Source organism: Lemur catta, chromosome 10 (assembly GCF_020740605.2).
Source record: "Lemur catta isolate mLemCat1 chromosome 10, mLemCat1.pri, whole genome shotgun sequence".
NCBI classification, from domain to species: domain Eukaryota; kingdom Metazoa; phylum Chordata; class Mammalia; order Primates; family Lemuridae; genus Lemur; species Lemur catta.
In genome coordinates this window covers 9,437,033-9,462,772 of record NC_059137.1, presented here as the reverse complement: position 1 = coordinate 9,462,772, position 25,740 = coordinate 9,437,033, and the positions used below count along the sequence as shown (strand labels likewise).

At 37.4% G+C, this 25,740-nt stretch overlaps 1 protein-coding gene across 6 annotated transcripts in view; it reads right to left on the bottom strand.

Moving 5' to 3' along the window:
* The window catches only part of MAPKAP1 (MAPK associated protein 1), a 231,711-nt gene extending 206,440 nt beyond the window's left edge, over positions 1–25,271 (bottom strand). Inside the window, exons 1-5 of one of the 6 annotated variants that reach the window (XM_045563653.1) lie at positions 25,001–25,262; positions 24,017–24,107; positions 11,826–11,896; positions 4,446–4,773; positions 1,938–2,027 (exon numbers count right to left, since the gene is read on the bottom strand). In XM_045563653.1, the coding sequence (XP_045419609.1) occupies positions 1,938–2,027; positions 4,446–4,704 (349 nt within the window). In that variant the 5' untranslated portion in view covers positions 4,705–4,773; positions 11,826–11,896; positions 24,017–24,107; positions 25,001–25,262. Of the gene's footprint in view, positions 1–1,937; positions 2,028–3,597; positions 3,656–4,445; positions 4,774–11,825; positions 11,897–24,016; positions 24,108–25,000 lie in introns of those variants that run through there. The other 5 variants (XM_045563654.1, XM_045563652.1, XM_045563651.1 and 2 more) reach the window with 5 other exon arrangements.
* Between the last annotated feature and the right edge of the window lie 469 nt (positions 25,272–25,740).

Below are 25,740 nucleotides of genomic sequence, written 5' to 3'. Positions count from 1 at the left end.
TAATGATAGAACCCAGCCTAAGGGAGAATTCAAAGACATTCCTTTGTGCGTTGATGAGGTTCCCTCTAAGTGTCAGGAATGACCACCAGGCTAGCTGCTGGTCTGGGCAGAATCAAGGGTAACATTTCAAGCATGAACAGGCACATTAAGGAGCTTCTTCAGAAGTAAGATCACAGGATCACTTAATGAAATCTGTGAGAGACAGAAAAGGGAGAGAAGGAAACTGAAAGAGAGAGAGAATACATATACAACAGACAGTGCAGTTACAAATGAAAGCAAAGAGGAACTGACCACTTCTGCAGCACATTCTGTGAAACACTGAACAGAAGTTAAAGTGAATTAGACTTTAAGGAATGAGTAGGGGAGGAGCAAACAAAAATCCTCTTTATTAGATGTGTCAAAATTTAAGCTGAACAACTTATTTCTCACATTTTAAAAGGGATTAATGTACTTATGTTTGAGGTGCTCTCCTTACTCTATTTTTTATTCATAATTTTTAAAGATATAGAAGTGAAGAAGGCAAACAAAGGATAGCTGGAGAGACATAAGAGCTCAGATTAACTGGCTCTGTATTCATTAAGATGAGATTAATAAGAATTGCATTAAGATACACAAAAAATTTGAAGAGGACAAGATAAATGATAAAAAGTGTTTTCATTTTGTGTTAAATACAACAAAGAAAAGTATTAACTCAATCAACAGAAAAGGCCAGGCTAGCGAGATTTTAAAAGTATCAAGGGCAAAACTAAAGAGACATTTAAGAAGAGTTATAGGAAGTCATACAATGAGATATATAAGGAAGAAAAAGTAGTGAATGGGATTTCTGGTTTACATAGTCATCACTTAGAATTAGTCACTGAGAAAATCATATTTACTGAGGATACTTGAGTCTATAATCATAGTAGAAAAAAGCAATAAGCACTTTATACAGTGTGGGTTAGCACAAAGAGACTGGCCTTTATATGCAGACACAGCTGGATACAAAACATGACCCTATCACACTACTAACTCCTAGTTGTATAACTTTAGCAAGTTAATCAAATCTCGCTGAGCCTTTGTCTAATCTGTAAATGACAGCAACAATACCTATACCTTGCAAGATCGTTGCATTAGAGGTAATGCATGTAAAGTGCCTAATACACCACTAGGTAGGTGATGCTGTCAATAATCATTAATATGGTTAGTCTTATAATTATTATGTAGCAATGGAGCCAGTCAACAAATATTTATTAGGCATCTATTACATGCCAGTGTGGTACCAGGAGGTGCTGGGAGGATAAAGAAGACAGACTGAAGACATTTCTTTTAAAAGAGAAAAAAAAGAGAAAGTCTAGAAAACATAACCATTATAAAATATTTTAACAGCATTTTACTTTTGAAATTTTCTTAAAAGTCTTCTCTTCTTGCTGAGATTGAAGCTTTGAAAATATATAATATGGCCAGCCTTTATACACATACCATATGAACACGTATATCAAATGCTAATAATACCAGCAACATAATGGTTTTTAAGCTAAAGGAAAAGAATTAGCATATATGCAAAAAAAAGATTGTTATTAAGGCTACTAATGAAGCAAGGGAGTCTAGGTTGGAATTGCCAAGAGGAATGAATCTATAACCCAGAGGCCCATTCAAAAAAATCATAGAGTACTCCTTAACCTTAAGAATGAAGTACTGGCATGACAGTTGTTACAAAATTGTCTATTGCACGCATCAATCCCTAAGACCCAGAGTGAAGGGTGGCTAAAAAAACAAGACCTAAAGAACACACAGCTTCAGAGGGGCAAGGCACACAAATGAAAAAGCTCAAAGCTCAAAACACAAGAAGTACCTACCCAGAGGATTTAAAAGGATGAATTAAAAATAAATGTTCTTATATAATAATATAAACTAAATATATAAATCTCAAATTAAGAATTAAAATTATTTCCATTTACCTGATTGCTTAGAATTTCTTTCTTTCCACTGAATATTTTTGCATTTGATCTGGTTTTGTCTCTCTTTTCGGAGTCGCTCTAATCTTTGAGCTTGAAAAGAAATATTATAACTATAAGTTTGTCAATGAAAGTTTACTATAAACAAAGACATAATTAACTATCTTTATATGAATAAAGATGTTTTATATTGCATATGTAGGGAAAAAGTCATAAAATTTTAAAGGTGGCACCCCTGAAAAGCAAATACCAACAAAAACATGAAAATATTCTTGATTTATAATTGAAATTAGAGGATATAAAACATTAATAGAGATCATAAAGATAGTATTAACGTGGAAGAGAATAATAAAATGTGAAAACTTCTGTGATTAATATGACATTTCATTATATAAATCATTAATAACGGTCTTAAAGGAATTTTAATGCACAAATGAACTGAAGTGAATATTACATTACAGGAATAAAATTACTGTTATGAATTACTCTACCCGTTTCAAAAATTAAAGATAAATGAACTCAGACTAGACTATTAAAGTTTTAAATATAAAATCCTTTATCTAAAAATCATGAAAATTATAAAATGTCAAAGCTATATAAATTAGCATAGCTTTTCTTCAGTGGGCTGAAACAGTTTATAGGTAGTAAAATAAATGATTTGTGTCTTTGTAACATTAGTCAAATCTTAAAAAGAACAATTTTTCTTTTACAAAATTTTAAGATATGTTGAAAGGATTAAAAAGCAAACTGCTTGGTCACTAGGACAACCCACAATCTCAATTAATTATTAGCATCTAAGTGCTACCTAAAGAAATTTCAACAACAAGAGTCACCTAAAATTATACATTTGTGATTATATTGCCCACTGGCTGATCAACTTTCAAAAGTCAGTGAACTGATCCTTTAAAAAAAAACATCCAGCATCCATTACCAACCACTGCATACAGAGTTCACAATGGAAAAGAAAAGTCACAACTGATGTCATCTCTTGAAATTCATTTTCTCTTGCTAATCTGCAACTTCCTATCCTGGTATATTGCTAATAGAAAACAAATAAAAGAAATTTCTTTTTTAGCTTATTTCAAAGTAGGAAATCATACACTCCTGCCTTAGCACTGTGGTAGAGAAATACTGAAAATAATCTTGCCAGAAATTTCAACTATGCTGGGAAAAGCATTCTGACAATGTCATTATATCTAACCAAATTTCACTGAAGAAAAATACATTCAATTGCAATTAATAAATGTGAAGGGTACAGCCAATGTAATATAATCATAAAGCTCTCAATTTAGCAGCATTCTCATACTGAAATCCATTCAACCTGTCATATAAGATATCATCTCAATAACTTGCAAGGAAGTCAGTTTCAACTAGAGAACTGAGAATCAATGGTTCTAAATTATACTCAAACCTTCACTCAAATCCTATTTTGATAAAAGTTCCTTTAGATACTGGGAAATGTTATTAATTATTTTCATCGTGAGCGCAAATTATTCTTTCTGATGTCACAGATGCTGAATTCTGAGCCAAAACCATAATGTGCCTTTCACTGTAAATTGTACCCAGCTCTACCTGCAATACTCCTTTCTGTACCCTTTACATTTGGATTATGAAAATAAATATGTAAATATTTCCAATGTTCTACTACATCTCCTGCCATTACCTTTCCTGGGAGTTAACACGTAACTGCTGCTGATTTGGAGATTATATTTTCTGATTGTCTAAAAAAAAAAAAAATTATCTCCTAGAATACCCTGTCATATTACAAATATAATATGTATTCTAAATAATTTATCTAAGTAAAAAAAGGCCTTGGTTCATCACATGCTCCTTGAAAGGCTACCAAAACATATAAACTGGGAAATGGGCAATGATAAGCTTTTAAAAGCTAATGACTAAATACATTAATATATACCAAAGTTGAGCATTCTCAAGCTAAAAATATCAAAGGTTAGTGATCAACTTAAGAAAATAAAGGTAAAGTATCAAAAACAGGAGCACGTTTTCTCATCTCACACCCAGGGTATGAATTCCTATTAAAACCAGCCCTAACAAATACCTGGATGTCTCCTCCCACCCCCCCCAGACTCCTATAATTCCTCCAGGGGCAAGAACTGTCTTGGGAAGTTCAAAATTCTTTGTTATATCAAACTGAATTCTGTCTCTAGGTAATCTACCTATTGGGACTAATGTTGCTCTTTGAAGACACTCAAAACAGTGCTATTTCCCTTTCCACATGATGATTTTTTAGAAAGGTAACATCCTACATATCTCTCCTAGCCAACTTTTTCACCTCTCCCTCTTCTGTCTAGCTCCTTCTAATAACATTCCAGATGTCCTTTCCATACAGTTGCAGAGATGGAGATGTTGCTCAGACTCAGTCTGACACATGCATGTTCCTATTAATACACAGAAGCTTCTCCCATTAAGCTTATTCCAACATTATGCATTATCCATAAGACTGTTTACTGATTTAAAGCTCAGAATACATGACTAGAAGATAATGTTTACCTGTGTTTGAGCGTCTTCTAATACCAAAGTCCCAACTTGAGGTAATATCGACTGACTGGGCATATACATAGCCCTGAGTCTCACCATTGCTTCCCTGAATTTCTGACCCACTGTCTCCAGGCATTGAAGGAGGATGAATCTTCTCTAGGTCAACATCATGATCAATGAGAACCATCTCACACATTCCCGTGTCATCACTGGTCACATGTGACTGTCGAATATGAGCTAGAATGATAGTTGGATTGTCCAAGAAGGCCATCCTTTCTGTGGGCCAATTTCCTTAAAAGGCTATTTTCTCCTCTTCATATTGTTTCACCAGCTCACGTACCTAGAAACATGATGTACATAGCAATATTTAAGAATAAGGCAGAAAATGACTGAATTACTTTTCAAACAAATTCAATGCAGTAAAATGCTACCTTGAAAATCAACATTTATCCCTGTATCTAGGAGCTTAAAAGGATTAAATCTAAGCTGAAAGGAAATCCTTACAAGCACTAGGGGCTGCAGCTGTAGTCAATGAGATCTCCATGGAATCAGAGAGGAAGGCTTGCTCTCTTGCAAAACAAATAATAGTAACTCCTTAGGCCATTCAACGCACATGACTACTGTTAAAACCATAAATTTTCCTTTCTTTCTCCCTTCACTCCCATGCAGTCTTCTCATTACTTTATAAGGTCATGGGGGAACAAGTTGTATTTTCCTCAAATGATGTGCTAAAGTATGAAACTGTATTTCATCAGTTTACATTTCCCCTCCTCTCATATATTTGTGAAGTGTTTAAAAGGGCACAGACAATGCTTTCTGAGTTACTAGGTATTTTACAAAAATGTATCACCAAAGTAATTTTTCTCAATAAATGTATTTTCCTTTCTTTTAAGATAATATTGTGCTTTTAAAATAAAACTTATTAATCAAAATTGCCTACTGCAAGATTAATTCCTTATTTTAGAAACTAATTATAAGAACTGCTTCCTCAATCCTGTTAAAACTGTAATGATGTTTACTCTAGAAACAAGATGGTACTTCCTCAGTTAAATGGAAATACTAAAAAAAAAAAAAAAAAAAAAATTACAAGACAGTGGTTAGGACCTAGGCTCTAGAGAGAGAACTAGGTTCAAATCCTGGCCCTGTCACTTTCTAGCTATGTGATCTTGGTCAAAAGACATAAGCTTTTTGAGCCTCTCTTTTCTTTCTTCATCCATAAAATGGAGGTTTCAGGAATGAGAGGATTAGGGGATAATGCAGATAAAGTGCACAAAAGAGTACTTGGCACATAACGAAATAAATATTAGCTGCTATTAATAATAATGATTAGGGTAAAAATATCATTACTAACTTCAGCTTTCAATTCTTGTTTAAAGTAGTCCTAAAATATATCAGTATCTCATCCTTTAGTAAGTTCATGCAGATAAAATAAGTCTGTGCTTCTTTTGTGATAGAGGACACTGCATCTGGATCACCTCCCTGCTCCTCCAAAATCACTTCAAAGTACAAGGAATGTCAAAGCCAGATTGAATGTGTTCCTCGGAAAGTCCTAAAAGATATTTATTTTTAGAAAGATCTTATAACACCAGATTTTGTTATTTGTTTCTTCTAGAAATTGAACATTTGAGAGAATCTAGTTAATAAATCATTATAGCTAACTGAGGTTTTGAAATATTCTGTCTGGTAACACATCATTCTATGAGATAACACCTAGTGGGTCTTAAAGACACTGAGATTAAAAGGAAGCTTAACTGAGGAGTATCTCTAATCAAGAGAATTACATTAATCTTCACTTTTTTCCTTTAAAAATATTCATTGAGTACTTATTTTACATTGAGGGTAATGGGAAATGCAAAGGTAAGGCGCACCCCAATCAAAAAGTTTATACCCTAATACAGACCTAGTACATCTCCTAATACCATAGGATTCTTTTAAGTGTCAAATTTCAGAGACATCTGGTGTCTCAAAAGTCAATCCACCATTTTAAGTATATTAATTAGAAAAAAATTACAAAATTAACAGGAAGTATTTAAATTTCACTTATAAAAATAAGAACCTTTTCTATAACCATAAAAAGACGTATATACCAAAGAATTACTTATGAATACTTGTTTTTTCACAGAATCATAGCATCACAGATCACCAGAGTTGCAAACATCCTCATACAGCAATCATGATATGCTGTCTTCTGTATGTGAAAAGAAAGCAACTAGTCACCAGCAGAGGGGCAGGTGGTTTCAACTTCATATGGAATAATTCACCCCTGCAAAAACAAGGGCTTCAATAAGAAGCCACACATTTAATGGGTGTTCTAGCACCAAAAAGTCAAATGGCAAAAGGCAAAGTATACTGAAGTTACCCTCAATAAAATCTTTTTTAGGAAAATGGATCTGTTCCATCACTTCCTATGAAGAAAAGAGGAATGGACAAACACATCTGAAGGTACACACCCACTCCCCAACTTTATCCTTCCAGAACAGAGGCCTCAAAACAATCCAATACCAGTAGATATCGTCTCTATTAGGACACTGTGACTTCATACACTGGGAAATCTATATGATTCACTCAACAAATACTCAATACTAGTTTCGGTAAGAAATTCCGACAGGACTGCCTTGGGATACGTGCTATTGTATATGTCACTTTTTACCTCCTATTATGTGTACTTGAAGACTTAGACTATAAGTTTCACAAGGACAGGGGCTATAATACCGCTTCCTTTCTGGTAACAAAGGATGTTACACATAGCGGGAATTCAATAAGTATTGCCGTCCAACTTCTAAGGACTATCCAATTTTGTTGTAGAGATAAGTCATATATGAGTGTCAGGTGTAAGTGTGATTACAAAGAAAGGATTGCCTTTTTTTCTTAATACAAGAGCTTCTCCTCAATATGCCCTTCAAAATTGTCACCTTGGGACACTATCAACTTATTACAACAACACTACTTTTCAGAACCAAAAGAGTATTTTTTGAATCTCCCTTAAGAGCAACAAATTATTTAAAGGTATATTTGATTTTTAAGACAAAGACATTCAGAATGCAGATAAGAACAAGTTATTTTCTCTGATCAGTTATGCAAAGATCAAAAAATCATTTAGAAGACTAATCCTAGCAGGGGTTCAGAGAAATGGACACTCTCATGCACTATAGGAAGGAATGAAAACTGGGACTTTTTAGGGAGTAATTTGGTAATATTTATCAAAATGTAAAACATGCATACCCTCTGGGAAATCTCACTTCTAGGATCTGTGCATAGGAGATAATTGTGCAAAAATATTTATCTCAGAATTGTTTTTAACACTGAAAGTAACCCAAACATCCATCAATAGTTCATATGCCACGCTGACACATACATAAGACAATACTACATAGAGATTAAAGGATGGATAAACAAATGTGGCATATACAAATGATGGAATATTATTCAGCCTTAAAAGTGCAGGAAATTCCGACACATGCTTCAACATGGATAAACCTTGAAGACATAAGTCAACTGCAAAGGGATAAGTACTATATGATTTCAATTACATGAAGTATGTAGAGCAGTCAAATTCACAGAAATAAAAAGTAGAATGGTGGCTACTAGGGGCTGGAGGGAGATGGTAAGGGGAAAAAGTACTGAATGGGTACATTTTGGTTTCAGAAGATACAAAAGTTCTGTAGATGGATGGTGGTGATGGCTGCACAGAATGATTGTACTTAATGCCACTGAACTATATATGTAAAAATGGTTAAAATGGTAAATTTTATGTACCACTTATACTGTATATACTTTACAATTTAAAAAAAAAAAGTCTAGGTAACACCAGATTAAACAAAGTTAAACAGGTTTTCTTCTTTCTGTTTAATCACCGAACTTGTCAAAGCTTTTAAATTGTGTACTTACATACTGCGACTCTCCAAGAATAGGGAATCTAGTAACAAAATATACCCCAAACTAAATATTTTTTTCTCTAAGAACACTAAAACATATCAATGTATAACAGGGTCTCACAAAACATGGTTTAGAAATGCTGCTCTACACTTTTACAAATGCTGTCTCTTTAGGTTTTGAATGCCTTGCCTGGATGTCACCAATTTCTAACTCTGAGATAGTCAGTCCCTTTTGTACATCTTTAGGCTGTCAGATAAACAATAATATCAACTCTAAGAGATCACCTCCCCTAAGATGTCCTACTTTCCACAGTTCCTTTCTCCCACGTTTTAACAGCAGGTTCTTTAAAGAATATTTGATTAAAAATGGAAGCAACAGGAACATCCACACAGAGTGGAAGGATAGTAATACATGTCCCAAAATGACACAGCCATTTTTAATGTACTGGGTGGGTCTCCTTTATACTTCATTCATTCAACCATATTTACTAAGTTCCTACTAAGTGCTAAAGGTGGTTCCAGGTACAGTTTGTATACTATTACCACTTACATACCTATTTGTGCTCATTAATGATCATGTAACCTGCATGTGGTGACTGGGAACATGCCCTAAACATGGGAATAATTTTTAGTAGGCTTTGATGGGTATCAAGTCTTAATACAATTTTAAATAATAATTTCATATACACACATTTCCAAATTTTATTTAAAATAGCTTATGAAAAAACTGACCACAGAAAGATTAAGAAATTTGCCCAAAGCCAGACAGCTAATATACAGTAGAATTAAAATCAAATCCAAGAGCGCTGGATCTTAATTAACCTCTATACCATACAGCCTCTCAAAACAAAGAGAGACAAAGAGAGACAAAGAGTTACCATAGTCATCACAAACATGATTTTTAAAAATAAGCATTGTGCTTTTTTGGTTCTGAGACCTGAGAGAAATTTCTCCCATGGGTCTTTGTTTGTGAAAGATAAAAGAGAGCAAATGTGTTTTACGGTATATTAGCCTCTTAGCTCCCCTCCACTAATGCAACAATGAATTATATACCACAAGAAATAAGCAGTGCATGTAATAGTTGCTCAAAAAAATAAAAGTCACAAAATTTCACACATGAAAGGAACGTTAGAGGTCATCTACTTGTTGACATGAAACCACAGAGGAAGGGTTTACTTTAAATACACAGTTAGGTCTAACAATATTTTGAAAATCCCTGGTGATTCACGCACAATTAGCTATGAGTCCGTATCTGAAATATTGTGTTTCTTCAAATAACCCACCACAAGCAAACTAGAACATCCCATACTTCTTCACTCCCTAAGAACTTGAGATAAGCAACAATATCACTTAAAATGCTGAAGTCCAGCCAACGGTTAGAAGGAAATTCCCCTTCCTGGATTTTTTCAAAACACTACACACTTACTTCCCTCTGCCAGGCAGACTTCTCACCCCTTCACCTGCAATCTGTGAAAAACCTGTCAGAATAAGCAACAGCCTGAGGCTTCTCAAAGGTCTGCAAACTCCCAATCAAAAATTACTGCTGCCCCATCAATGTGCCATATAAATGTTGGCATGTTAATTGTGTATTTATAAGATTGTTAATGGTTAGTTAATTTACCTCCCACACTATTATTGTACTTGAAATGATTTAATGTCTGCTGAGGGAGTTAACAACATGTAACAGCAGATGTAAGATTTTTTTTTTTTACCTTTCCACGCTGTACCCCGACTTTACACTATTAGCATTAGGCAAGTTAAAACTGATTCCTAGACAGGAATCCTTAAGCATGTTACAGGAGCACTCACATTTATTTTCCACAATAAGAAATTATTACAAGTGAGAAAAACAAAAGCCTTTTCATTATATACAAAATCTTCCATTTATAAAAACAAACAGACCCTGGTTTTTTCTAAAATTTCAACATTCTTTGATATAGTTAAAGTTAAGAATTCATATCTCCTGGAATTTGAAAATAATTGAAGTGACCATTAAAATAAAACCCACTTTATTGCTTTTAAATCTCTTTCTCTGTCTCCAATTTAACTCTAAATTAAACCTTCATTTATTTTTTAGACTAGCAAAAATTGAGACTTTTTTCTCCCTCAGGGAATTAAAATATTTTCCATGTGAATATGTCCAGTTTCATTAAACAGTAAATAGTAAGACCACGTATCTAGAGAGTTCATTTTTTCCTTTCACATTTTTATTTCCATACTTTGACTAAAAGTACTCACTAGATTAAATTAAAACAACAGAAAGGAAATGCCTGTATATTCTTTTGAAAGAGATTCATTCACTAATCATCATCTAAGCGCTAGGGATTGGGAATCCTACAAAAACTTACATAAACATTGGCCTGCTCCCTCCAGAGGCTTACTTACAAATTTGAGCAGAGGAGTTATGTTATGTACATGCACAACAGTAACATAAAGCAATATATACCCACCACCAAATGAGACACCAAGGCAATATGTTTTCTAAGAGACAGGAAAGTCACAGGTGTCAGGAAGAAAGAAGGCAGCATTTAAGGATAGCCAGGCTTTTATCAGGCAGAAACACAAGGAAGTGTAAAAATTGACATTTACTGAGCTCTTACTATGAGCTGTTACTAATCACTTTTCATGTAACAACACATTCAACCCTTACAACCACCCCAGAAGGTAGGTATTAATACTATCCTCATTTTATAGATTAAAAAAAAAAAGTTAAGGTTTAAAGGAGTTAAGTAACTTGCTCAAGGAGACAAGGCAGATTTTTAAAAGCCCATGGCTTTTGAAGCTCCTCCCACCAAGAGGTGGAATTTATTTCCCCACTCCTTGAATATGAGTTCACACTGTGATTTGCTTTGACCAACAGAATATAGTGGAAGTAATGTTGCAGAACTTCTGAACCTTGGCTTCAAGAGGTCTTGCAGCTTCTACTCTGGACTTCTTTGAACACTTCCATACAACAGGAAGGAGCTAGGGATAAAAGACCATGTGCAGAGAGAAGCTCAGCCATCCCTGTCATTCCAGCTGTCCTGCCAAGGCCCCCATGAGTGACTGAGGCCTCCCCCCAACCTACCAGGAGGTAAGGTCTCTTCTCCTATCAAAAGTCTCCCTTGGAGACCGGGCGCGGTGGCTCACGCCTGTAATCCTAGCCCTCTGGGAGGCCGAGGCAAGTGGATCGCTCGAGGTCAGGAGTTCAAGACCAGCCTGAGCAAGAGTGAGACCCCGTCTCTACTAAAAATAGAAAGAAATTATCTGGCCAACTAAAAATATATATAGAAAAAATTAGCCAGGCATGGTGGCGCATGCCTGTAGTCCCAGCTACTCGGGAGGCTGAGGCAGTAGGATCGCTTAAGCCCAGGAGTTTGAGGTTGCTGTGAGCTAGGCTGACGCCATGGCACTCACTCTAGCCCAGGCAACAGAGCGAGACTGTCTCAAAAAAAAAAAAAAAAAGTCTCCCTTGGACAAAGGAACCCTGACCCCTGATTTTCTTGTCTAGACCACCTGAAATGCCTCAGAATCTTACCATCTGCCAAGATCCAGTTAAAAGGAGCCTGCTACAGTACAGTGAACTGTCAAACTTCTCCACGGACACACCTGAAGGGCAGAGGAGAATGACCATAAATCAAGGTATGAGAGGATCTAGGGGAGCTATCTACAGCAACATGCCATAAGTAAGAAATTTATTTTTAGAATTCATTCACATTTTGCATTCTATCCTATAATGTACTGCATCTTTGTTTGTTTTAATAGGAAAAAATGCTTACCTTCAAATATACCACTAAAATTTGATACTCTAGAAAAACGTGCCATGCTCACTTTGTGGCTTCCAGTACCCCCTGGCACATACTAGGATTCTCCTAACTCCCATTTGAACAGCAAGTGTCCAGTGCAAAAACATAGGTTTTGGTGTCAGAAACATGATTTTGCACAGATAAAATGGCACTTTATCAATGGACAACTCAAAATCTAAATTTTACTCAACAGGTATTTCCTATGAAAAGTTTGAAGAACTATTATTAATCACACCAAATTATACGTAAAGTTCTAAGCACAAGTTAGACTAAAGTATCATTATTCAGCTATTATAAAACAATTAGTATTTTCAAAGTATTTTGAAATAACATGTATTAGCAATAGCTGTGAAACTGCAGACAACCTAACCACCCACCACCCCTCAATCTCCAAACCTGACATTTCTAGCTGTTACAAGAAATCTGCCAGTTTTTGGTGCAATGTAGCCCTAAAATTATTTTTCCAGTAGGTGTTGTCTCTCTGACATAATAGATTAGACTGACAATTGTGAAAATAAACAATTTTAGGTTTTAAGATCTCAGGTAAAAATGTTTATAGTTTTACCTAGAATAAACAATATAAATAATGCCAAAGAAGCTAGACTGTTTCTCAATGTGAAATTACCAGTTTAGGAGATTAAGCCGTAAATAGCAAATACTCATTCATTGATTTCACTCATTTAATAAATTACTATGTCCTGAGCACGAGATATACAGTGCTGAGCAAAAAATAAAGATGTGGCCACTGCCTTCATGGATCTGAAGGTATGTATGGTAGACAGAATTCTAAGATTGCTCTAGAAATTTGTGCTTCTTGATATCCATCCCTTTGTTTTATTCCCTCCCTTGAATGTGGGTGGAACTTGACTCGCTTCTAGGCAATATAATATGGCAAAGGTGACAGGAGAGTCACTTCCATGATTACTTTCCATTATACAAGACTCTATCTTAGCCAACTGCAGAGAGAGATTCTAAGCCAGAGAGACTTTTCCTGCTGGCCTTGAAGAAGCAAACAGCCATGTTATAGAACCACACATAGCAAGGACCTGAGAGCAGCCTCTCGGAATTGAGAATGGTCCCAGCCAACAGCTAGCAAGAAAAGGGGACCTCAGTATACAGACACAGGGAAATTAATTCCATCAAAATCTAAGAGATCTTGGAAGATCTTTCCCTACTGGAGCCTCCAGATGAGGCTGTAGCCAGCTGACACCTTAATTACATCCCTTTGAGAGTATGAGCAGAGAATCCAACTAAAGCCATGACTCCTGACTGAGACATTTGTTTTAAGCTGGTAAATGTGTGGTAACTTGCTACGCAGCAATAGAAAATGAATACAGTATAGTAGAGAAATAAACCTAAGGTTCTCTACAATCCAGTTTCACTCCCTTCACTACCCATCCTGCAACTCCCAGGACTACTCTGAATATGTTATGGCCTTTGGTAATGATACTCCTTTGTTTGAGATGTGCCCTTCTCCTCCAACATAAATTCTTCTAAATCCAACTCAAGTATCTTATTCTCTGTAAACCCTTCTCTAATTTCCAGGATCCAAACTGTTTTAAAAGCACTTTATTTCTACCTTCATTACAGTTAGCTATATGAATACCATTTTTAAGGAACTGCCCATTTTAAATTTTTTGATGCAATTCTAGAATCAGAAATATGGTTACTTTATTAAGGTATAAATCTCTCTCTCCCCAAATCGTTTGAGTTTGCTGTAAGATCCCATCAACAGTAATGCAGTGGTTCTAAAGTAGTTGTCCTCAAATGGAAGCCAATTCTGCTCCCCAGAGAACATTTAGCAATGTCTAGAGACACTTCTGGTTCTCACAACTGGGGATGGGTGCTATTAGCATCTAGTGGGTAGATCCAAGGGATGCTGCTAACCATAGTACAATGAACAAGACAGCACCCACAACAAAGAATTATACCCCCCAAAATGTCAATATCAATAATGCTGAGGTTGAGAAACCTTACAATAATGTATGGTTTGAAACCACTAAATTTGTGGTAATTTCTAACTCTGTCGGAACAGTTTCATTTGTATTGAAACTAAACTATAAAACTTTGCTACTAAAATCTATGCTCAAACCTTCTAAGGTCTACTGGGGAACCTGCACCCTCAAGGCCACATGTGGCCCTCCAAATCCCCAAGTATGGTTCCTTGACTGAATCCAAACTTCACAGAACAATAAAGTACTTAAATGAACAGAACTGTTAATAGTAACCATAAAATTTTGGAATTAGATAATGGTGATGGTTATACAAGCTTTGTGGATATACTAAAAACCATTAAATTGTACACTTTACAATGGTGAACTTTATGGTATGTAAATTATATCTCAATTAAAAAACAGGGATAGAAACCCAGGAAGACTAGACTCCATGCTGCATCCTAGATTTCCTCTAGTTCACGTGATTCCAACACAAGGACACCAATAAAGTACTTAAAGGAACAGAACTGTTAATAGTAACCATAAAATTTTTAAGCAAATCTGTGAGCCAGGCACAGTGACTTGTGCCTATAATCCCAGCTACTCAGGGGACTGAGGTGCAAGGATTGCTTTAGCCCAGGAGTTGAAGGCTAACCTGGGCAATATAGCAAGATCCCACTTCAAAAACAATTTTTTAACAAATTGTAAAACACATTGATTACATCAAATAGATGGCAGATTACTCATATGAAAATGGGAGTTTTCAAGTCTTTTCCCTTAGGGAAAAGAAAACTGTCTCATATATTAGTGACCTGTGTAGAGGTAGCTAATCTATATTTCTAGTTGAGCGAGATTAATCCTTCTATCAGAAACTCCCACAGAACTTCTGACTTTGCTGAAGCAAATCCCCATGCAATGCTTTTCCTTCTCTCCACTTTAGAACCAAACTGAAGGAGATAAAACAAGAAAGGCAACATGGCATGACAGAAAGCACAAAGGCTTAGGAGATCTGGGTATGCTCCCAATTCTACCACCTACTAGCTGAGAAAATTGGTAAGGTCACAATTTCTCTGAGCCTCAGTTCTTCTTTATCTCATTACCTCACAAAGCTGTTGTCCCACTGTAGGGCCCAAAAGTGACAAATGTTAGTATACTTCCCAATTCACATAAAAGAAAACTAGTTGCTACATATTCTGGTGTCAAAGTAGAAAATAAGACTATGGATCCCTTATCTATGATGTACTCAAACACATAGTCTCAAAACTAAATAAAATTAGAAAACATATAGAATATCCAAATCAGGATCCTTCACTCCTTTCTATGAAGGCTACAGCCATTTAAATACCAGCCCTGTGCATCTAATTCTTCTCTCTAAATTTCATCCATCTCTCTTCATTTCAATAACCTAACCCAAGCCACCATCTCTCACCCAGACTATTGCAACTGTTTCCTACCTTGTCTTAAAATCTTTCAGTGACTTCCCAAACTCCTTAATATGACTGAACCTTGCCTACCCTCTGCAGCCCCATCTCCCACTTTTCCCCGTAGTTCTTTCTACTCCAGCCATAAGGAACTCTGTTTACTTCAAACCTTGAATATATACACATACTATTAATATAATACTTCTCTCTAGAAATTTTCTCTATCCTGCCACCTGGCTTAGACATGTCTTTCTCCTTCATCCTTCTGATCCCAATTTAGATATCATCTGCCCCAGGAAGATTTGACTTTATCAAGTCTGGAGTAGTTGTTCCTCCATACTCACCTAGACTCTCATTATTATAATACTTCTCAAGCTAGGTTCTATTTCTGAATCTAGGATATCCTTTCTCTTACTAGAAACCAAGATCCATGAGAGCAGGGACTGTACCTGTAGTTTTCATTGCTCAGTTCCCAGACATGCCTAGTGCCTAATATAGATTCAGCAAATACTAACTGAATAAATGAATATTACAATTAAGCAGAAAGCTAAAGTGACTGGAAGATTTTACACATAATATTTTAATATAAAAATATTTTTATTTTTTAAATGTTAAAGAAAATTAGATATAAAACAGACATGCAATTCTTCAAAATGATGGAAAAAAAGGACTTGAGCACACATGCAATTTCTACAACTTTAACACTGATACCAAAAAAAAAAAATCAAAAGGAGCTAAACTACCTCAGTGAGAATAGTGCTAATAACATTGTTCAGACACTCTTAATTTCCTTAACCGAAAAAGGCAGAAAATGTATATATAATGCAAATTACAAACATAGTGAAAATAGAGGAAAATCATTTCCCCCTTCCTTCCACTCCCCCAAAGAATGCTAGACACATTTGATAAAAACTGTGCTTATTCCAAAGAGCTCACTAAGTGAAGCTTACTGTGAAATACTTCAAATTCCATAAGCATTCAGGGCTGCAGACTGTAGGAAGAGAATGTTCTAAGCACAGACTAAGGGACAAAAGGTACAAATGAAATAAACCCTGATACATGACTATCTACGGAAGTCTAAACTGAAGACTGAATATAGGTCTGCAGTTGTTAACCAAGGTTCAGTTTCCGAAATACATTCAAAACATTTAACATATTTTATGAGTCCCAAGTATAAATGATAGACGTTTGTCATTAAAGATTAACTAAAAAAATATCCTTTGGCTAGCTTAATTTTTATATTTTGAATTTTTTTTCCACCAACATGAATTATTATTATTTTTTTTTTGAGATAGTCTTACTCTGTTGCCCTGGGTAGAGTGCAGTGGCATCATCATAGCTCACTGCAACCTCAAACTCCTGGGCTCAAGCAACCCTACTACCTCAGCCTCCCGAGTAGCTGGGACTATAGGCGCATGCCATGATGTCCAGCTAATTTTTTCTATTTTTAGCAGAGATGGAGTCTTGCTCTTGCTCAGGCTGGTCTTGAACTTCTGAGCTCAAGCAATCCTCCCGCTTCAGCCTCCCAGAGTGCTAGGATTACAGGCATGAGCCACCATGCCCAGCCACCAACATGAATCCTTATCATGTGTTTGTTGCCTGTGCTAACAAGAATACAAGTTATACCAACTCGGAATTTTTATTATCATTTTGGGGATGTGACCACCTTTTTAATTCTGTTCATATTTTAACTCAGCCACTTTAATCCAGTGATCAAAGCTTCATTAGCTTGTAAACAAACTGTTTCTCAGGTAACTGAATTGCTCCACACCAGGATCTTAAGCAAATAAATAAGTACAAAACAGGCAGAGATTATAAATTAGGGCAGACAAATCTGTATCTAGCCCCACACCAGTAAAGAGCATTCTATCAATATAGTGAAATGCTAATCTCCTAATTAACAACCTAATTAGGTAATTATGGCTTTGCAGAGGGATGCCGAAATGAAATATGACAACATGGTCACCTCTTTATATGGCACCTGTGGGCCTTTTCAGCTGTCATTGCAAAGAGTGCAATATCAATTTGAACAGATGACAAAGTGCTGTCATTTTTCATTCTGATAATATACAGAATGCTTTGGACAGAAGTAGTTTACAAAAGAAACATCTTGCCTGATATTTTCCTAATTTAAATATGCTCAAACACTTTGTTAAGTTTTTTCATGTTTTTTATATTGTATATAGGAGAATCATTATGCACATTTGAAAAAAACAAACCTAACTGGCCAACATGCTTAATTGCACATGCTGAAACTATTTCAATTATGAAGTATATGATAATTAGAAAAGAGTAAAAGGCAACAATTCATCATGACATTTTAATATTCATACTTTTACTGACTACTGTTACCAGAAAAATTAAAATCCAATAAACTTTGACCTTCAATTTTTTTCTTACAAAATAAAAAAAGTGAGATAGAAATTCACACTTATTAAAATAAATAAAAACAGGACAGGTGTGGTAGCTCACAACTGTAATCCTAAAACTCTGGGAGGCTAAGGCAGGAGGATCTCTTGAGGCCAGGAGTTTGACGTTGCAGTGAGCTATGATGATACCACTGCACTCTAGCCTGGGCAACAGAGCAAGACTATATCTCAAAAAAAAAAAAAAAAAAAAAAAGAAAAGAAAACAGTGACCAGGCCTGAAGAATCCCTGAGCAGATAAAACCAGTTAGGCCCCCTAAGTGACCTTAACTTTGCTTGATTTGCAAATATAAGCAAAACTTAACTTGGGCTATTTCTTGTAAATAGCTATATGAAAAACAAAACAAAACAAACAACAGAACTTAAGCTCAACCAGTCAGAAGCAGCCAACAAACTTATATAACCAGGGACTTTCCAGTGGGATAGATCAAATAAGGCAACTGTTTAACTGTAACCAATCAAATATTTTCTTTGCTTTACTTCCTATAAAAACCTCCCCCTTGCGTTCTCTCAGTGGACCCCTTGAATCACTTCTGGTTTGGAGCTGTCCAATTCACGAATTGCTGTGTGTGCTCAAACTCTTTAAAATTTTATTGTGCCTCAGTTCACCTTTTTAACACACTTATAATTTTCCATAGCAAGAAAGCACTTCCTAATACATAAACATTCAACTCACAAACAAGCTTTATCAACCAATGGCCAACCCCAACTCCACAGAGGTAGGAGTGTACTCCCTCTGAAACTAAAGACAGCTGTCACAGGCCTACTCATTATCCTGCTGGCCACTGAAAAGGTGATGGCAGCACTGGGACACTGGTGCCACCAATACAAATATGACTCTTCTTCCAGAATACTGTCTTAAATAGGATTTAAATAGGATTTGGGGGCAGGGAGAGGAAAGCTAGCCTGGGAATCTTAAGATCATTGATGCGAAGATATGTGAAACCATGTTCTAAGTGCAAAATAACTGAATTGAAAACTAACATGAAAATACACGATCTATTTATAACTTCAGAATCACCTGCATTAGTGAAAATTCTATTGGTTGAAATTATGGTCACTGGCTCCACCCATATTTGTTAATATCAATTTCAAACTGAAATTTTTTTATTAAATAATAATTTATGGGCCAGGTGTAGTGGCTCACACCTGTAATCCCAGCACTTTGGGAGGCCAAGGCAGGACCACTTGAGGCCTGGAGTTCGAGACTAGCCTGCGCAACACAGAGACCTCATCTCTACAAAACAGCAAAAAAAAATACCGAGCCAGTATTCAAATCCAAGAGGGTATGACCATAAAGCCCCACCTCATACTGCTTCAAGATTCAAGTCTGCACTGCAGTTCTTCATCAGCCTCCTTTATGTCAGTAACTAAAGTTCAGATTAAATATTTATTGTATTTTCAACCATTCCTTCAATTTTCTGGTTTTGTTTGTTTGTTTGTTTGTTTTTTGTTTTTTGAGACACAGTATCACTCTGTTGCCGGGGCTAGAGTGTGGTGGTGTCATCATAACTCACTGCAACCTCAAACTCCTGGGTTCAAGAGATACTTCTGCCTCAGCCTCCCGAGTAGCTGGGACTACAGGCATAGGTAACCATACCTGGCTAATTATTTTTTTTTGTAGAGACAGGGTTTTGCCATGTTGCTCAGGGTGTTGCTCTTGGCCTCAAGTGATCCTCCTGCCTTAGCCTCCCCAAATACTAGGATTACAGACGTGAGCCACCATGTCAAACTCATTCCTTCAATTTTCTACCAATTTCTCTGCCAAAACGGTACTTATTTATAATACATACCTAAAATGAGTCCATAGGGAACTTTAAAAATGTTATTTTTTTGAAGTTTTACACATTCTATCCACCTTGCATCAATAATATAATCATTCATAAAAGTATACTTAAGTACAGGATATTATGAATCCAAAATACATATATTTAGGGGTAAATGTGACATAATAGTCAATTTATTTCACAAGCAATTACCATAACTTAATTCCAAGAGTTATTTTAATACCTTCTTGCTCTCTTCAGAATTTCAGGTTTTTTAAGTGGTTTCTCCCATTTTTTCTCACTTTCAGTTACTTAAAACTGTTTCTTATTTGTGGTCCAAATTTTTTTGTTTCCTATATTAAATCTATTTCTCCAATATATCTAGACTGCTGCCAACTAGAGTTAATAAATTTTGAATGACTGCTCAGGATTTATTCTATGTTTATATTCTATGTTATTTCATATACAATAGAGTATGAATGAAAACAAGTATCTAGAAGACCAATATTTCTTCAATTTTCACCTTGTGGAAGCTGGGTATTAAAATAAAAATAAATTAAACTCTTGGGCTGGGAACTCCCTGACCATATTTCTCTCACTCTGCTGGGTGTCTCTATGCCCTCTTTCAATCTTGTGTGTGTAGTCAACAGGCACTGTATTTATTCAGGCAGTGCCTGGCCCATCAAGATCCTTTCCCAGAGGAAGTAATGAATAAAGAACAGAGGGAAGAGCTGAGTTGTAGCTCCCTACCTGCTAACAAGAGGAAGAGGAGCAGCATTTTAGATTTGAGCCATACTCCACTAGAGTCTGCCAAAAATCAGTTGTGTCTTTAAGCATATCAATTAGAATCAGAAGCTTGGCATCCTGAAAAGACCTCAATATCCTTGTTACTATCCAGAAGGGAAAAAAAGATTCAAAGACTTGTAAGTGATGTGACCAAAATCCAAAGACTGTTAGTGGTATAGGTGTATTCAGTTTGCAAGTCCCTCTCAGTCAAGTGTACTTTCTTTTAAATCGTGATTTACTGGGCACCAATTTATCTCAAGAGGTGATGCTTACCCTCTTTAATTTTTTTTAGAGATAAGGTCTCACTCCGTCACCTAGGCTGGAGGGCAGTGGCCCCATCGTAGCTCCCTGCAGCCTCAAACTCCTGGGCTCAAGCAATCTTCCTACCTCAGCCTTCTGAGTAGCTAGGACTATAAGGTATGCACCACCACGCCCAGCCAATTTTTTTATTACCCCCTTTATAATACCACCTATCTCACAGGACTACCAAGATTAAAGGAATTAAGGTAAACAAAAGTATTTAACAAATTTATAATACCACTTCATGCTATTGTGGAGAACACCAAGAGATCTGGCACCATTTAAAGTACTAATAGCACAAAAGTATTATGAGGCCATCTTGTCATCCAAATCCTATCCCTCTTGAAATTTAGCCTGATTTTATAATAAAAGCATTCGCCTTGCCACCACTTAAAAGATATCAGTATGAGCTACAATACCCCCTCATGCTGACAATTCACCTGAAGACTTCTGATCAACAATCACAACACTGTGTTGTACCTTCTGCTTTGAACAGTGGGTACCAAACAGCTGGGTAGGCCAGAGTTCATAATCAGGCAGCCTAGGATTACACACAGCCCATAAATGTGTTTTGGTCTACATGACAATTTTTTAAATGGCAAATTTTTAACTAAATACATTAAAATCCAGATTTCTGTATTTTTTCGAAAAAAAATCAGAAGATCCAAGGACACTAGCCCCACTTCCTCACATGGCTACTGGAACTGAGCAGTGACTGCCACCTTTAGATTGGGCACATGCTCTCTAGTTCACCAAGGCCCATCCTACTTATTACTACATAATGGACATTGGGCTTAGAGACCCCAGGGGTAGATGCTCAAAAGAAAACTTGAGTTAATAAAGACTTGTTTATTCTTTTGGGGCCAGTTTTTTCTGGCTCTATCACTCATTAGCTGTGTTACTTTTGGGTAACACACTTAACCACTAAGCGTTAAGCTATTTGTGTTAAATGGGGATATTGTAATACCACCTAACTCACAGAGTTATCAAGATTAAAAGAAATAAAGTATATAAAAGTATTTAAAATGATTGAAATATAAGTACTCAATCATTTCAAATTTAACACAAGCTGAAATGTACTAACTTCTAAGCCTAAATTTCCCCAAAACTTCAAACTCGCAGAAGTCAGGGCACCACCCATGGGGAAAAACTATAACTGAACAGTATTTCTTATCATATGATAATTTGGTATCTATTGCTATATCCTTAATAAGGCCTATAAATCAGAATAACAGATTTCCAGCAAATTCTCTTAGCCAGAAATATATAAATTTACTGAACTGCAAAATATATAAATTTACTGAACTGCAAAAATTTCTGAAGTCTTCAGTTATGAGTCAACAAACAAGTCTCCCACCACCACCAAAAAGAAAAAAATATATTTGAAGTGACAGATTAGGCAATGAGCTCCTTCAGTGCAGAGGCCACCTCCATTCCTCATTATCTCCACTGCCCAGCACAGTGACTGGCACACAACAGCAGCAGCTCAAGGGCTACCTCCTCCCTGAAGCCTCTCCAGGGGGTCCCCATCCACATGATGTAGTACCGAAGGGTAGAGATTCCAGAGTTTAGTAGATAGTCCCCTCTAGCTCACAACTCCACCAGCTGTATAAACTCAAGGACGTTATTTAACCTCTCTGGGGCCTAGTTTCCTCATCTGTAAAATCAGGAAGCTAACTGCACCTTCTCACACAAGAAGAATGAGATAAAGCATTTAACACAATAAGTACTTATTAGCTACCATCACCAGTATTCCCTTCTTTGTGCTCCCTGGTACTCCTGTGGGGACTTCTACCTTAGCACCCATCGTACAATAGTTCACCAGCACCTACATCTCCCTCAACTTCAGGATGGGGAAAGTTTTATTCCTCTTTGTATCCCCAAGATCTAACATTTTGCCTGGCACTGCTGAATGAATCAGAGATCCTCAAAGTACTTGTGAACCAGAAAGTTGTGAGCAGAAACTAGTATTTCTCTCTCTTGCCTGGCACTCAAGCCCTCACTGACTCTGACTCCTACTGTCCTTCCAACTTTACATCTCGATAACCTGCTGAAAGCAATGGCTTAGCTTTACTCAGGCTGTAACCTCATTCACCACTCTAAAACCATGCCACAAGCAATATATTTCTGCATATTACAGCTATCATTTTGGAAGACTTTACCATGTACCAAGCCCTTTATCCACATTAGCTCATCAAATATTCACAACACTTCAAGAAGTCCTTATTATTCCCCATCCCAACCCCTAGAGGAAAATGATGCTTAGAGTTATGAGCCACAGGCTACACATCCAGTAAGAGGAGGGACCAGGAATTTGAATCCAGAGTCTGTGCTTATTCTCTATAGACTGTCTTCTCTACTCATATTCAAAGTTGAGCTGACACACCTGCCATCTCGGCTTGAAAGAGAAAAGTCTTCTCTATATTTAAAGGATTTCTGTACTATTTTGACATTCATATTTTTTCTCTTATATAGTTGTTTCCATATGAACTTGCATAAAGAAAGCTATGGTATGAAAAAGAAGGCAAGACATGTAATGGAAAAAGCACAGATTTAGGCATCAGACAGAACTGGGTTTGAATCCTGGCTCTGTCTCATACCAAGTGTGTAATTTATCCTAAGTCTTCCTAATCTGTAAAGTGAGGTTAAAATAATTAAACAAGAGAAGCCTATATACAATATACAGTAAATAACAGAGTTTCGTTTACTTCATATTATGAAGCATTATCTGGCCATATCCCATCCCTCGAAAGTTAATGATCCATTCCCATTCTGTACTGTCTCACAAAAAGAACTTTCACACAGCAATGTTGGACTTATTAATTTCCTTATCTCTGTCACTAAATTGAGCTCCCTGCAGGCAAAGAGTGAGACCTATTTATCTCTACATTGCCTAGCATGGTAGCTGGCATATATCCATACTCAGTAAATGTTTGCTAAATGAAATAATTGTAAATATAATAAGTGTTTATAGGATTCTAGAAAAGAAATCATTTGCAGATTGTGTTGTTCTGAATTGGTTGGGGAAGGCCAACTTTAGCTGGGCCACGGGTAGCACCTCAATAGGTAGAAAAAGAAAAGGGGAAATCTTCTAGGCAGGGTAGATAGAATGTCCTATAAAAAGTAATGGACATAGGAAACAACAAAAGTGATCTGAGACCCTACTTATCTAGGGTAATGGATCAGGGTGGAGTAATTAAGGAAGGGGACCTTTTCAAGAATAAACTGGAAAGGTAGCCAGGAGCCAGATCAGGAGGTGTGGAGGAACATAAGTGCCGTCTGACACTCACACTAGCTGAAGGTAGGCATGAGCACACAGCTGAACGGGAAAGGGGCTACCAGCATGCCCCATAGGCTTCAGAAATCTTGCAGGTGTGTAAACTGAAAAAGATGAAAATAATTATTGCTTCATCAATAACTCTTTCAGTGTTTACTGAGCACCTTGTAATGGCTCATAGAACATGAGGAATAAAATATGGTGCCTCCTTTTCTGCTCGAGTGGGTTTTAACATTAGTTATCCACCCCTTCTGCTTGTCAAAATAGAATGAAAATGCCGACTTTTTTTTTTTTTAACTGATGTGTCTCCATTTGACTGTTCACATTTGGGAAAGTTTTGAACTCTGTCGATGTTGATTTTGGTTTATAACAACTTGGTGCTTTGCACAGTTCCAGGTACTATGGTGGGCTTCAAAAATTACTTGCATTCAAAATGAACTTTTAACCAATTTCTGAGTCAATTTTTGGGTCTCTGGTTAAATATCCTCGTTTACACTACAATTTTTTCAGCCTTAAACAAATCCAGAAGAGTCCTTGCCACTCCCATAAACAAACTGAATCAAAGTTACAGCAGAAGTCTAGCTAGAAAAATGTCTCTCAGGCTGTTTACCCTGGGGGCATGGGGAGAAGGGGCTAGGAAACAGGGACCAAACAGGCAATGCTTGGAAAACTAAGTTTTCACATTATGAAGACCAGGGCACCCAGATATTGCAGGGCCAGAAACTGTCGGAGCACCCACCCCTCACCCCAACACTACCAAGTCCGCTAGTTTCTCCTCCTCTAAATGACACACCCGGCTGTCAGACTCATGACAACCTCCGGTTCTGGAAAGGGCCAGGAAAAGGATGCTCCCAGGCCACCTGAGCAAGGGCCTGACTGGAGGCCCGCTGGGCAGCGCCGACACCGGAGGAGCGAGGGGGGCCGCTAGGTCCCGCGGGCGGGCGAGCTGGTGGGCTGGCGGGCGAGCAAAGGAGCTAGCGGCTGAGGCAACCTTTACCTGAAGCTGCTTCCACACTACGGGCCGGGTCGGCCCCAGGACACGTTCCTGAGGGGAGGGCCCGGCTCCCCCACGCCTCCCGGCCCCTGCCCCGAGCTCTGCACTCTTGGGATCCACGGGACCGGCGCTCCTCCCGGCCCGCTCAGCTGCCGCTTCCCGGGTTCGCCCTCATGCCCCTGCTGCTCGCCGCCGCCGGCTCGCCGAGCAGCAGCCCTGTTACCCCGAGCCGCGCTACGACCCGGAACCACACCCCGGCGCTCCGGAAGTCCCCGACCGGGAAGGAGCCTCTGGCTGGGGACGTAGTGCGCAAGCCCCAGAGCTGAAAGCAAGGCGCGGCGCCCTCCCGGGGGGCGGGGCCAGGCGGGAGGCCGTGCGCATGCGCATTGCTTCTTCGGCCTTGGGAAAGGCCTGGGGCAGGGATTGACTGGGAATTCTGGCAAGATATACCAGCGCCTGAGCTTTCCTTGAACAGAAATCAACGTTAGGCTCCTCCGTCGAATCTTCCTCTTTCTCCCCACTTCCATGGAGAAAAGCCCTCAGTGCATCCAGAAATTAGTGATGAGGCTGCTCTGTATCAGAAAGACCTAGTTCAAATGCTATCTAATTTGCTGTGTGTCCTAAGACATGACACCTCCCCTCTCTGAACCTCAGTTTTCCCATCAATAACAATAATTCCAAATTTAGAGTATTGCTGTGGGAATAGAATGGGATGCTTGAAAAACACTCAGCACTAAAAATAA